Consider the following 15,118-nt stretch of genomic DNA (forward strand, 5'->3'; position numbering starts at 1 on the left):
CCGAAGGTATTGAAATACATTTCTGAGAAAGGTCAGAAGCCGCTTCAGCAGGAAGGACATTTACAGACAGCATCTTTGGGGAAATGATCAGATGAAGGGGATGGTGGCTGCCTCCCGCCAGCCTCCTTTCCCTCCTTCTCTGGCTGTGGCACTCTAACCTCTACCAGGGCTCCAGGGGGCGGCTGACCCTGGTCTCGGGGCTCCAGAGATGTGCCTCTGCCTCAGGTGTGGCCAATCCCAGTTTTACACCTCACACACCCCCACTCCCCACCACAGTGAGCCGCAGCCATTGGCTTACAGATGGCAGGTGACCAAGCCAGGCCGAGGAGGCCTGATTCTGGACCCGTTGCTGGACTTCCTGGGAACCAAGGCTCTCATTTATCTGGGATTGCCGGCCAGAACGTGAACGTAAAGCCAGGGCTTCCAGGGGGACCTGTTGTGTGGATGGGTCCGAGTGGGAGAAAGGCAAGAGAGAGCGAGACAGCGCAAAGAGCGGGAGGGAAACACCAAGGCATGATGACATCATTTGCACCCCCAGATCCAGCTGTATGGACCCAATAAGAACGGAGTGTTCACTGAGATACGGCAGGGGAAGCCTCAGCAGGGTGCCTGAGTGGGAGACAAAACCAAGCCCCAAACCAGGCTCTTGCCTGCCCTAGGCTGGCTCTAGAAATTCTCTGCTGTCTCAGACTAAGTGAGAGAAATTGAGAGAGTGTTCTGGAATGTGAGGAGCCATGAGGACTCCAAGTCAGGTATCTTCCCCTTCTAAGAGGGAATTTGTCTTTGGGAAGTGAGGGAGGCAGACACGGTTCTCGCTGGGCAGGTGGGCAGGCCTCTTGGGGAAGAAGTGGGTGGCAGCAAGGCCTCGAGAAAGGGGTGTTGAGGCTGCTGGGGGGTGGTGCCCGGGTCCCATGCCCACCCCTGGGACTGAAGGACTCACTCCTCCAGGGGAGGGGAGTGCCAACAGCCTCACAGTTGAGTCCTCCCACCCTTGCTTCCTTGGCCTTGCCTGTCCCCAGAGGCAGCCCGCATCCCGAAACTTGCAGATACAGACACATGGAGCCCTGACCCCTCACTCAACTCAGGACCGGTTCAAGGGGCCTTTGCAGCTCCAGGGCTCCCTCTGCCCATCCTGCTTGCTGCCCTCCCTCAACAGCTCGCCCCAGGGAACCCCAGCAAAGAGTGGCTGACAGAGTCTCCTGGACGGGGCAGGGGAGAGAGATCCATAAGCCAGGGCCTGGGGTCTGAAGATTCCCCAGGACGCAGCACAGGTGCTGGCTGAGCATGTGTACTGAGCGGGGAGGGAGCAGCTGGAAGGGTAAGTGGGGAAAAGAAGAGGGAACAGACACAGTGAAACCCGGATGGGGTTTGCTCAGAGGCCACAGACATGGTGTTTTTAAAATATCATAAAATTAGCCACCCAACACTTAAACTTTTGGAGATTTCACATAAATATCCAAATCTCTGCCTTCTCAGAAGACCCAGCACCCTGGGCTAGTATTCCTGCTGCCCCCGCCCCACCTGGAATGGGGAAGATGCAGATTTTCTTTTATGCGTGCATCTGGGTTTGAAGGTCCCAAATCACTGGACTGACAGATGCCTCAGATCTCTTCCTGTCTGTTCTATGCTTTCTGGGCTCTAGCTGCAGCCTCCTGGGTCAGGGCTACAACTAACACATAAGATGTCTGCACTCAAAATACAAAAGTGCCCTTCTGGAAAGGCCTGCTGCAGAGAGGTGTCCCTCCTCCACAGTGATGTAGACCTGCCACGACCAGCGAGCCAAGTCTAGGCTGTGTTACCCCCCATCCATCCCGTGGCTTGGCATCTTTGTGCCATGTACAACCTGCCCAACTGTCCGAGGGTCCCTGACCCAGTAGCCATGGCTCTCCCTGGCCCCTGATGCTCCTTCTTCCCCTGAACACTGTCCCAAAAGAGGATACTCACAGATCCCGTGGTAGATGCCCGGCTCTGGCGTGGTTACTTCAGGGACAGGGGGACTGGGTGGCGGCTCTAGCCCCGGGATCTACACACGGGTTAGGGGAGAAGCAGAAGGAAAGTAGGTGACTTTTCTGATACCCGTACAGCTGGCTGGCCATGCTACTATCCACCCCGAGCCCCAGATACTCCCTTGTGTCTTGTCTTGCATTTTTTGCCACCATGGAAGCTGTGTGACTGATACCATGGGCAGACCCAGAAACCCCTGTGTGTCTGAGTCCTTGCCAGCACCTCTTGTTGGTAGGGGAGGAGTTTGAGGCCATTGGCTAAGGTGAGCAGATTTTCTGGAGCAGAGAAAGACCCAATAGATGTTTACCTAGGGAGCCTGAGGAAGGAGGCAGGGAGGAGGATCAGCAGAGAGGGATGGAGGGAGGGAAGAAGGGGGAAAAATTCAACCACAGAGAGTGGCCCTCAACCTGAGAGGCCTGGGAATCTGCCTTTTTAAAGCTCCTCCGGTGATTCCCAAGGGAAGCCAGGATAAAGAACCCCTGGTCTACAGGCAGGCAGAGGGGGCAGCCACACCCCACTTCCCAGATCTCATGGGTACATCTTGCTCATTAGATTGCTACACCGTAAGTTAGGGCAAAAGGGCCTTTACTGTTTTGCAGACAAGGAGGCTGAGATGCAAAAGGAGGGGAAGCTGGCTGTCCGGGTGTTAGAGTTTTTTGGTGGGGATGGTGTTTCAGTCCCAGGAATCATGGAACCCTCGGCCTGGCCCCTTAGACATAGCCTCTTGAGGCCCTTTCTTGCCTGGCTGTGGGGAAGAGGGTGAGGAAGATGGTCTTCCAGGAGCATGCACAACACCAAGCAGCCTCAGGCCACCAGGGGAGGCTACTGTCCTGGCCCATGTGCCTTCTCATGCCTTCCTGGGCTCCCTACCCTCCCAGAGCCTCCTGGGACTCTCCCTGGTGGATCTCTCCCTGGTGGCTGCACTGACCTGGACACCGAGACAGGGTGGGTAAGGCTCCAGCCCTGGCACTTTCTAGGGTTGTGACACTGGCCTCCCAGAACACGGGCTCCTTGTCTCTGAGACAGTGAGGATTCCTTCCTGTCCCTCCCAGGCTGGATGTGATCAGAGACCCTTAGAAGCATTTGGAAAACGCTGGGCACATGAAAGGAAGCCTTCAAGGTCAGCTCCCGACTGGAGACCCATGAATCACTTCTAGACCACAGACGTGCTGTGGCTCACAGAAGGTTTGAAAGCCTTCCCACTTAGTTGCCAACGGTTTTTAATTGGGACATTTTCCATAAAAGCCCAGATTTCTGGCTCCTCCCGGAAGAAATCAGGACAACTACCAACATGAACTAGCAGCTCCCGTCTGTCCTGAGAAGCAGGGGCCTTAGCACCCCCTAGTCTTGCATGACACTTCTGCCTGCCCCTGCGGATTTTTACCCCCAGTGAACACAGTGGGGATCTGCACACCACAGCCTCACGACCTTGCCGGGCCCTGCCTTCGGTCCTCTGGTTTCCAGCTGTCCCCGCTCCCCTCCCCCACCCTCTGTAACCATCTCCTCTTTCTCCTAGGGCCTCAAGACCATCCCTGGGGGGCCTGGCTCTCCAGATTACTGGTTCTTCACTTAGACTGACCTTTCCCCTGAATGTCGTCTTTCAGTTCCTAAAAAATTGGTTTATGAGGTTAAAAACACAGACTTTGGAGTCACGCATTCAAGTTCTAGCCTGGTTACGCTCCTGCTGTGTGTCCTTGGTCAAGTCACTTAACGGGTCTGAGCCCTGATTTCTCAAATGGGGATACTGGTGATCCCTACTTGCAAGGGTGACACGGTGCTCTATCACCGAATCGCCATACGTGTGCGGAAAATGATGGTGAGGTGATCATTATTTTAATTCTAAGGCTGCCTATTAAAAGCGTTCCTAGTCCTTTCCATCAGAAACAACAGTGAGCGATCAAACCGCAACCCAAAGCAAAAATTCCCCTGAGACTGCCAACCTCTAAATTACAGAGATGACGCAGAACTGATTTCTCCTAGCTTTGATTAAAATTTGAATACTTTCTTCACTTTGCTTAAAAAAAAATAAAAAAATAAAACATAATTAGAGAATGAAATATGACACAGAGGACCAAAAAATGAAGTAGAAAAATGGGAAATGTCAAAACAGTAGCACCAGCAGCTTAAAGGCCATCCATCTTCATCCCTCCTGTTCCACTCGGAGTCAGGAGGAGAAATGTCTCCGGGGGCCCCCTTCCCCCCAGTCCTACCCGGTCCTCAGCCCACGAGCCGGCCCGGGTGTAGGGCCTGTCCCCCCCATCGCTGTCGGCGGTGCTCGGCCTCCTGGGCGTCTCCTCGCTCTGCAGGCTGCAGGGGCTCGCCACATCCACGTCAAAGGTCTCATCTGAGCAGAATATGGCCTCCAGAATGTCATCGTCCGTCGTGAACAAGATGGTGTCTCCAAAGTGCTCTGGGGCTGGATGGGATGCCAGGGAGAGAGGAAGAGTCAACTCACCCCGCCCGAATCACAATGGTTTGGAGAGCAGGGACCCAGACCCACCAACCTCTGTGCTAAAAACCCCATCCCCAACCACCACCAGTTCCTGATTTGTGTTAGGAAGCCTCCCTTATTATTATTCACACATTTGCAAATGGGATTCACATGCCCCAGGAACCACTTAGTCCTAATGAAGGGATCTAACCTAATGAGAATCGTGATCCGGCCTGAAATGAGAGATGCTTCTAAGGTGTGGGGGAGGCACCTTAGCAGATGCTGTTGGGGCCCCACCCAAGTGCCTGCTGATGCCTTTTGGGGAGCTGGAGGTTTGCCTGGTAGGGCATGGGAGTTACACCCCCAACCTTGGGGAGCCCTGCTGCTCTGCCTTAAGGCAGGACAGACCCTGCAAGTTATGCTCCAGAGCTCCGTTCAGGATCAGGCTGCGATTCGGCTTCCCCCTCGCCCTCGCCCTGCCTAGCGTCTCCCATTCTCATCCTGTCTCTCTCCTTGCACCACAGGCTCTCCTGGGAGCACCCGCAAATAAGTCGCTTGTAGAAGAATCCCCCCTTCTTCAAGGCAGACGCGGAGTAAGGACTGCACCCAGGGGAGGAGTTTAAATGAGGTCAGCTCTTGCGCCCCCCACGCTACAAAAAGCGAGGAGTGAGCCAGGCCCAGGAAGAGAGACCCATCTGTCACTGGCTAGCCAGGGCCTTTTGTCTTTCCTCAGAGCCTCAGCGGGTAGCAGGTAGTGGCTTCCAGAACATTCTTACAGACATACTGTACCTCCCGTCAGGGTCCCCGAGGCCTTGGCGATTTCTCCTTTAAAGATGCACTGCGCGTCTAGCAGCATGGTGATGTCCTTCACGCCACGGAAGGAATGTATCCGAGATTTATTGTAGTTCCATATTCGGATCAGGGCGACTTGGCAAGGGTGCACGAAGTCTATGGAGATGGAGTGGGGCTTGCCCAGCGTGAAGGGGGCCAGCCAGACATGCATGTCGTCCTGGGTCCTGTTCACCCCGTCGATGAGGTTGGTGACCACGCGGGGGTCCTTCCCGTAGGCAGGTAAAACATTGATGTCAGGGGGGTCCGCGCAAATGTTCGCGATTTGCACTGGCTCCCCCTCTGAACTGAATATTTCTATTCCGTTGAGGCCGACATAGTGCCGGTCCCCCCACGTGGACTTGATGTCGATGACCAGGCGCTGTCCGTAAGGCAAGACAGGGATTTCAAAGTCACTGCCGTCGTCGGGCTCTCCGGGGCTGTCCTCCGGGCCTCTCCTTGGCTCTGGCTTCTCCTCCTTGCCGGGGGGCAGCTGCTCGCCGTGCCGGCTGCCCTTCTGCTGCTGCAGGAACTCGTCCAGGATGTCCCCCTGCAGCTCCATGTTGGAGATGCGTCCCCGGTGGGAGCGGTCAAAGGCGCTGAGGGAGTCCCAGGACTCGTGCAGCGTGTGCTCCTGCTCGCTGCAGCACTGGGAGCGCAGCGGCGTCTTGGCGGACTGGGTGTCCTCTGGAAGAACAAAGGAGGGGTGGAGTCCCGTTAGCGGCAGGTGTGCGAGTGGGGACCCTTACAGATCGTCCCAACTGGGGAGCTCTCGGCTAGGTGGGTCGCCCTCGGGAGGGCATTCTAGAAATCAGGGGTGGGGGGGGGGTGTTGCTCTTAGCTGTCTCAACGCCTAGAGGCCCTCCTGGCCTTTGACCAGGGTGGGACCAGGATGGGACTCTCCTGCCCTGCACAGGACACTCTGGGCCTCGGGTCACACGCCAACATTCAGCTTGGTAAACACTGATTATGGTTACCCGAGTCTCGATTCTGGTTGTTTTGCAAAAAATGCAAAATATTTTTCAGTGTACTTTGGATTTTCTAAGAATGTGGCCCACATGCAGATCAAGGGCAGACCTTCTGTTGTGTGAGAACCTTTGCAGAGAAGCCATCCTACACTTCAGAGCCTCCCAGGACGGGGTGGCCTGGCGACAGCGCCTGAGTCAGCAGCCAGAGGGGCTGCTCTGAGGCCGCCCTGTCACCTGACTCAGGATATTTTCAAAGAATGGGTGGAATGCTCGCTCCCACAAGAATGCTAGGTGGGGAGAAGCCAGCTGTACTCTTGCGGCCGCCGCAGACCCTGGTTATGGGCAGTGGGCACCTACGTGTAAACATGCTGCTTTCTGAGTGCGGAGTCCGGAGGACTTCTAGCTTCTTCAGCTCCCCATCTTCTGAGCTCCCCAGATGTACTATTTTTATAACCAAGAAAAAGTGCTATAAGAATTGCCAACAACACAGGTATACAGGTAAGGAGTTTACTCCTCTGTGTGGCTAGGCTGGCTTCGAGAAGGGAAGCCTGCGTCCCAGCATGTGCGGAGCGCGGGCCTGGCCCTCAGGGGGCCAGGTCTGAAGGCCGCACTCTCCTCCCTGTAGCACAGAAGAGCCCCGGCGTGCGCCCCCTGCAGCGGCCTGTCCTCACAGCCATGCTGTGGCTAAGTGCCATGGAAGGGTGTCATTCTGGAAAAACAGCAGCTGATGGACACTGACGTTCTGTTTTTCCTCTTTTCATATTGGACTGTGCCTTGCACTCCATTTTCTGCCTGTCTCCTAGGGGGCCTGGCTTCATCAATTATCCTCTCTCTCCAGAACCCTCTGTCACCCCTTCCCCACTGGCACCTTGCCCTCTGTCTGCCTGCAGACATGCATAAATCTCTCCTACTGGAAAGAAAAGGGAAGCTGGACCTGATCTCGTGGCTTCCTCCAAAGGCCGCCCTATGTTCTCCCTCCCTCGGCTGCAGCCCCTGCGCCCTCCCCACTCCCACCTTCCCTCAACCCTGCTATGGGGGGGGGGGGGCTCTGCAGAGTTACCTGTTTGGCGCACCTAAGACCCACCTGCCCTCCTCCTGATTTTCCTTTGGGGATGCCCCCACCATCAGACCATCCAGATTAGGCGAATGCTGCCAGCTGTCCTTCTGGGTGGGGAAAGGAGCTATGGAGAGAGAGCAGCTCTCTTTAAACTGGCGCCCCTAGGGGGCAGGATGTTGGACAGTGCCAGTGGCCACTTTGCTATGCTGTGAGTGGCGGGGGTGGGGTGGGGTGGGGTGGAGGGGTGGGGATCCTGGCTGATAACGAAGCCAACACAGGGAACGTGAGCGGAGATGGAGAGAGTCCCGATGACGTCATTTGAGCCCCTAGATTTAGCCATGCCTGAAGCCAGAGCCCCGGTGGCCTCCGTAAGAGTCCTGAAATTCCCACAACCCTCCACTGAGCTGACTTTCTGCAAACCAGATACAGAATCATGATGACTTCCAGGTGGAGTCTTCCACTTGACAGTCCCTCAGGGCTGGCTCAGGGCTTGGGAGCGTTTGTGCTTCCTGTCTCTCCACTGCTTCTGTTGCCAGCCTCTCCACCCCCTAGCCCTACCCCGGGCTTCTGCCCAGCCCTGTCGGGTCCCCTCTCAACACTGCCCTCCCTTTCTGAGCTCACCCAGCCAGCTTCTAGTTGCCAGGCAGGCGCTGCTCAATTTTCTATGGCAAGTTCTGGCTTTTCTTCCTCAGCCACCACTTTCTGGGCCCAGCGACCCCCCACCCCCACCCCGAAGGTCCAGAGGTGTCCACTCTGTCACTTCAAGCTCCCTGTGCCTGAGAGGGAATCTGCCACTAATTCCTCCAATTGGCATTGTCTCCCCTAGCTGGGAATGACCAGGGCCCTGGGTGAGGCCCTCCAGCTTCACTAACCTCCCTAAAGATCAGCTCCGCCGTGTGGGCCTTTCTATTCCACAGACAAAACCTCTTCCTGCCCATCCTGTGGTGCCCTCTGCCCTGCTGGCCCTCCTTGTCCCCATCCTCCTCGGGGAGGACTTCTTTGCCCTGCTCCCTAGACTGTCCCAATCAATGCCTAGCATAGAACGTGGCGCACAGGAGTGCTCAGTGCGTGCTTGTCAGCCCAGGGACAGACGGCTGGCATCACCATTACACAACCTGTGGGTTTGGGCCCAGGAGCCCAGGGACTCCCCCCTCCACCTGTCAGCTCTGTATACCTGTCCTCCCCTCTCCCCTCCTTCTCATCTGCCATGAATAAAAAGACCCCAGGAGTTGCTTCCTCTCCTCCAGGTGTGAGGCTTAACATCTGGCAGAAAGAACTTCCCAGATGAATCGTCATGACATCAGTTTATTGGGATTTGATTTCCATCAACTGCAATGAATGGCCTGGGTTGGTCTGTAAGTGAGCCGAGGACAGCAAACAGACGTCATGTGTCAGGGACTTGGCCTGGGTTGGCAAGAAAGGCAGGACTTTGCTCTCGCTCTGCACCTGCTTTCGGATTTATTCTCCGAGATGTACGCTCTGGGTTTTGAAAACAGAGAGGTGCAGGGCTTGCTCCTGGATCTCTGGGCTGTGACAGCAGGCTGAGGGCACTGTCTGCAGGAGAACACATCACTCACTAGTCCCCGGGAGTCAGGAGGTGGGGGCGGCAAGGATCTGAGCTTTATCTTTGTCAATATTCCTACCCATGGCTTGGAATGGACACCAGAAAGCTGCTGCTTTAATCTGCACCCAACACAGTCTGGGGGGTGGGGGGGTGGGGACCATCAGCATAAGATGACAGTATGGAAGACTTTAAAACTACCCCTTGGCGGGGGCAAACTGTGAAGTTCAAAACCCAAGCTTATAAAAATCAAGAGCACCACGGTGTGGTATGTGCTAACCGTTACTAAAAGGGGGAACGAGAAGGAATGCAGTGAGACACAACAGAGCCATGTGAGTTCAAGGTGACCAGCCCTCCAGCCGCAGCTGATTGGACAAGGGGTGGACACCTGACCCACGTCGGCCAATCAGCGTCTCCCCTGAGACTTTGGGCATCAGAGCCGGGCAGCTGTCACTCTTGGGCTGCGGGCCTTTCCTGCCCTATGCACAGAGCAGAGAAAGGAAGAGTGAGGAACAGTGGCAGAGGCAGGGCCCAGCAGCCCTGGGGAGTCAGGGAGAAGTGTCCTGGGCACCCCCTGGCTTTCTGCTTCCTCTTTCCAATCTCAGCTGATGGGTGGTCACACTTCCTGCCTCTGGAGGTCTTGTGCTCAAACTGGGCAGGTGCGATTTTTTTCACCTCTAGCTCATGGACCCCCACTATTGCCGACACTTGCAAAATGCAGATGACATTACAATGAGATGCTCTGTTGGACAAAAGGATTTCGGGCTCTCTCTTTCTGTGACAACAATGGCTCTGGCGCCAGGGAAGAACCCAGGCGGCCATTCATTCTACAAGCAATTGGAGGGCCCAGGCCCATGCCTTTCCTGAAGGGCATGGCTGTGGGATTTGGCTCTATGTAATGGGTAATTTAAAATTTCTAAGCAACTTTCCTTTTTAGCATGACTGGCTTAACAAGCATTAAATCTCCAGGGCTTGGTTCTCAATGTGTCATTAAGCCAAGCAGTGAAATGCCTGGAAAGAAATTAAAATGAGACAAAAATCTTCTGAATGTGGACAGGTTAGAATAACACCCTTCACCTTGGAGCTCCCAGAGGTTCTGTGGGTCTGTTTACCAGAAAGGCTCTAGATTGCCTGGCTCTCCCTGGTCAGGAGGCTGCGGTAATGGGGCTCTATAGGGTTAGTAATTCAAGGCATGGATGCTGGAGCAGGATGGCCTGGGTTCAGATCCTGCTCTAGCCCTTCCTGGCTGTGTGACCTGAGGACAGTTACTTAAACCTCACGTTTTCTGTATCTGTCAAATGGGGATGGTGTGAGAATTAAACCATTTGAGTAATGTGCCTGGGCCAGAGCCTAGCTTAACACAACATGCCATGCATTAAGCCACCCAAGTTTTTTCTTTACGCCATCCCTTCCATGCTTCAGAGGACCCACCACATGTCGGGCACCTGGGTCCTGGGGACCCCGATACAGATGGGACATAGTCTCTGCCCTCAAAGAGCTTCTCAGTTCTTTTGCTCAGCTCTCCTCCCTGACACCCAGTCTCAGGGTAAAGTCCAGGTGAGGGTGGGCAGCAGAAGTTTGTAAGGCTGGGGAGGTGGGGGAGGCAGCTCTACCCAGAAGAAGGCGGAAAGGCACCTGGCATCTGAGAGACATGCCTCGGTGGCCTGTGTGACCTCAGGAGTCTGAAAGAAGCCACCAACTCTCTGCATGTCTAAGCACAGACTTGGGCTGAATGCAGACCTTTGGGGTCTGTCCTCTGGACAGTGACAGACTAGATGTTGACCTGATTCACTAGGGAACAGAAACACTGGCTTCACATACAGACACACCAGGAGGCAGAACACAGAGCGGGGGCAGTGGTGACGATAAACAGAAGCAGCTAACTCCTGCTGGGTGCTCCCGTGGGCCAGGTACTGTGCCAACCGCTGCACGCATATGGTCTCATTTTACCCTCCCATGAGATGGACATCATTGGCATCATTTTACAGACAAGGGAACTGAGGCTTGGAGGGGTTTCGGAACTTGCCCATTGGGGATGGGGGGGGTTTGGTGGATACTGCCCAGGTGGTTTGACTCCTGAGCAGTGCGGGGTGGGGTGGGGTTCCATTCAGAGGATCTAAGATCTGGTGCTTGCAGAGCACTTCCCACACACCAGGCTCTGGTTCATCATCTTATTCATGCCTCACAACATTGAGAAGGGGGGAGGCGGCTTGTTCTCATTTACAGATGAGGACGCCGAGGCTCCGAAAGTGGATATGCCCGGGTCTGTAAGTCCCAGCCTAGAGGTACCAGACCTAGAAATGGCAGAGGCTGGATTCAAATGGTCTGACTCCTAGCAGCTGTGCTACATACCCTCCCAGTAGCCAAATCTGAGTGCAAATATTTAGAAACCCAACCTTTCAAAGATTCCTCAGATATAATCTACTGCAAAGTTCACACACCAGGTGAGTCCTCCCAGCAGATTTTTTTTTTTTGACCCACATACAGGTTTAAAAATAATCTCAATCCAGTGCCAATATTGAAGAATAATATTCTACAGTTCTGATTTCTCTTTAAAAAAGGAGAAGGGAGGTCTGGCACATTGGCCTCGCATTGCTGAATGCCAGAAAGTGGAGGAGCAGCTGCCCCTCTCCAGCACCACAGACCTCACCACTCCCTACAGTACTTCCCACACCCAGGCAAGTGCCAAATGCTATTTATCATCACATTTGTGTTATTTTTCTGATGGTCTGCTTAAGAATAAAGTGAAGTCATTAGAGACCTATGTCTCCATCAGAGGTGGAGTAACAGAGCCTAGACTGGAAAGACCACATTGCAAGAGAAATGAGCAAAGGGGATATAACTTGGTGGCAATGACAAGTATATTGAGGAGTTTAACATGCAGAATGGCTCTTGCTCGTTCCGCTCATTGCTGCCACCTCTGTGGCACCAGAGACAGTGAATTTGTGACCATGGGTTGAGAAGAACCTCCTTGCCTTGCAGATGAAGCAACAGAGGTCCACGGAGCCAAATGGTATCATGCCAGTCAGCGGCCTGAGCTCAGGTGTGGTGGCACCTGAGTCAGGCTGCTTCTCGAGCTTACCTCTGCCAGTTGGCTGGCCATCGCTGTGACTGCTCAGGAGGGTGTCCTTCCTCGGGCCCCTCCTCCCACTAGCAGGGTGTTCCCTGCTGGAGGGCTGGTTAAAGATGTCAAAGTTGTCACTGACTTTGGGGGTCACCTTCTGGGCTCTCTCCCCAGCAATGACATTCCAGCTGCTTGACCGCCCTGGCTCACGCCTGGGGCCTTTATCTCCAACCTCTGTCTCTTTAGGATCCTCCCCCATAATGTTAATGATGGAGTCTGATGGAAGTTGGCCTCCCCAGTCCAGTGGCTTCTCAGGACTCAGCCAGAGGGGTTTGGGCTTCCTATCTCCCTGCTTCCTGCCCTTCCCTGTGACAGAAGGTTGCAACCAGGATGGGGTTTTTGCTGGCGGCTCAGAGACTTTTCTGCCCATGAGGTTTTCCAGCTGTTGGGTCAGAGAGAGCTCTGGGTCAAGGGGAGGGCGTTCCACAGTGGGGCAGAGCAGGGGAGCACTGGGCACGCCACCCATTGAGGCTGGGGCTGCTGAGCAGCTCGTGTCTTCATCTAACTTGGACAAACTGTCCTTCGTGTTGTCGGAAGGATTCATCTTTTCGCCAAATAACTTTCCTTGGGAAGAAACCTTTACATCCGCTCTTGCTCCAGCTGGCTGCGAGAGCTCCCCATCTGTGCCAGCCATCTTGCGGGCATCTCTGCTTTCTCCCGAGAGGGCACCCAGGGCCCTTCCCCTGTTCTCGTCGCTCTTGGGTTTCAGGACCACCGGGATGCTGCGGTCAGCCGGGGCCTCTCCACCTCCTTTGTCTAACGTGCCATCAAAGATGAGATTTTTATTGACATAAAGCTTCACGTTCTTGGCACCGATGTCGAGATCCTGAAAACACAAGATTTGACAAAATGAAGATGCGTGGTGGCATCAGGCGGACATATCACATTTTGGAAGTAGGAGATCCAAAAGAAAAATGGGGAGTGCTAGAAACATGAGCTTAAAAAAAAAAAAAAAAAAAACTATAGCACCAGGGATGTTAAATAAAGCCAGTGTCATTTCTGGGTGAACCCTTACAGACTCTATAAATCAAAGGATGTTCACAAAGAGACGGCCCCAATTGCTGCCTTCTCACCATTACTCCCTGCTGGGACATTGGTAATAGCCTGCTAATTGGTCTGCCTGCTTCCTGTCTCTCGCTGCCTTCAACCTCAACTTCACATTGCCAGAGTTCACGCTCCACAAGAGCAGAGCTGGCCTGGTCACTCCTCTTTGTCAAATTGTTCTTGTTTCTTGCTGCCTGTTCTTTAATACATGGTTCCTGGGACCTCTGCTTCAGGAAAGCCTGATGTGCACATGAAATGCAGAGCCCCTGGTTCCATGGGGGTCATATTTTGGATGCCCTGAAAGCAGAGCCTGAGGCAGGGGTTGAGCGCACGTTGTTTATTTGGAAGCTGTTCCCAAGAGGGAGTAGGGGGAATAAGATAGGGGAAAACCCCCCAACAGTTTTTGAGCTGGTCCCTCCTGTATGCAGATGGGGCATCCCACTGGGGCACTCGGAGGAACCCACAGAACGCACCTCAGAAGCGTCCCTCCCAAGGTGGGAGGCTGGGGTATCTATCCACTGACCCCCTTTCCTGCTGATGAAGTTTGCCCCTAGGGGCACTGGCTCCTCAGCACACAAGCTGAGGGCACTGGTGGCTCTTGAAAGGCAGAATGACCTGGGAACACTTGAGGCGGTGCCCTGTCCGCCTGCCCACAGGCTGCCACACCCCAACTGCAACCGGAGGTGGGTGGAGGGGATGTGGTGTGGTGCTGTCCTGGTGACAGTTTTCTGGCTGATTCTTTGGCACATGGACGGTGGAGAACCTCAGGCCGATGGGATGGATTCCAAACTCCTCAGCATGACATATATACAGAAGCCTTCACAAAAGGATCCCTGGTTTAGCCTTTCCGTCTCCTCCTCCCCACAACCCTTGCGCCCCCACAGCACGCGGGCATTGAATGTTTCTTTGTTCGTGCTTAAAATATAATCACACCTCCTCCTGCTACTGCCCTGTTTGTCCATTCCCCTTTAGAGCAAAACTCTTTCTTTAAAAACAGCTTTCTCGAGAAATAGAATATGTGCTTCATACCGTAAATCGTGCGTACAACTTGGTAAGTTTCAACACATGTATACACTAAGGTGGATCATCTCCACATCTGTCACCCCCAGAGTTTCCTTGTACCTCTAGGGAATCCCACCCTGCCCACGACTCCCACCCCCAGGCAACCGCCCATCAGCTTCCTGTCACTACAGATTATGCTGCCTTTTCTAGAATTTTTATATAAAAGGAAACCTGTACCATGTACTTTTTTTGGCCTGACTTCTTTCACTTAGCAGAAGTGAGGTTCACTGCGTTGTGTGAATTCATAGTTTTATTCATTTTTATGCTGAGGAGAGGTCTGTTGCAGGGGTGCCCCAAAATCTGTCTGTTCAACTCTGAGGGTCACTGTCATGGATGCTCCTCCTCGCTTGTCTCCTGGCCTCACCCGAGTTGGGCCTCTATGCGGATCCTTCCTTGGCAAGGCTCCAATCGCCGGGGTGATGAAGTTCCTTGTTAGTCTGGGACAAGTCGGATGTTGTCCTGTTGTCCTGGTGTAATCACTCATAAAACCCATTTTCCACCCTCTAAAGTGTCCTGGTTTGGCTGATAAGTTGTAGGGTTCAGCAGGTTGCCAGATCCACTGGGAGATGCACAGTCCTCAACTGGGGTGGTGGCTCAGCAGGTTACTCCCCTTCTACAGATTTCCTTCGGCGCTTCTGAGCCCTGTGCTCACCTGGTTTCCCTCTGGCCTCTGCTCTCACTGCTGCAGCACCAGGGTCCTTGCTTTTCCTCCTCTTTGCCTGCCCTGGGGCTCCATCCCAGGCTTCCAGCTCTCCCCGCACCCTTTCACTAGGTGTTCTCATCCAGGCTCGAGGTCCCAAATACCATCTTTGTGTTGATGACTCCTGATTATTTTAATTTCGCTTAATTATTTTAATCTCCAACCCTGAACTCTCCACCAGGCCAAGTGACTGCATGACCTCTCTTCTGGGATATCAAACAGGCGTCTCAACCTTATAACATGCTCCAAACAGAATCCATCCTTCCTTCCTTCAGCAAGAGAACAAGAGAGTGAGCAAGGGGGAAGGGAGGGGCAGAGAGATAGGGAGAATCCTAAGCA

General features: G+C 54.0%; 1 protein-coding gene across 3 annotated transcripts in view; it reads right to left on the bottom strand.

Moving 5' to 3' along the window:
- The window catches only part of KATNIP (katanin interacting protein), a 195,083-nt gene that overhangs the window by 21,656 nt on the left and 158,309 nt on the right, over window positions 1-15,118 (bottom strand). For 2 of the 3 annotated variants that reach the window (XM_025415662.3, XM_049111268.1), the window contains 5 exons: window positions 11,932-12,799; window positions 6,589-6,672; window positions 5,225-5,950; window positions 4,215-4,420; window positions 1,945-2,023 (listed from right to left, as the gene is read on the bottom strand). In XM_025415662.3, coding sequence (XP_025271447.1) covers window positions 1,945-2,023; window positions 4,215-4,420; window positions 5,225-5,950; window positions 6,589-6,672; window positions 11,932-12,799 — 1,963 coding nt within the window. The remainder of the gene's footprint in view (window positions 1-1,944; window positions 2,024-4,214; window positions 4,421-5,224; window positions 5,951-6,588; window positions 6,673-11,931; window positions 12,800-15,118) is intronic. The other variant, XM_025415663.3, reaches the window with a different exon arrangement.

This window comes from Canis lupus, chromosome 6, assembly GCF_003254725.2.
Source record: "Canis lupus dingo isolate Sandy chromosome 6, ASM325472v2, whole genome shotgun sequence".
NCBI classification, from domain to species: domain Eukaryota; kingdom Metazoa; phylum Chordata; class Mammalia; order Carnivora; family Canidae; genus Canis; species Canis lupus.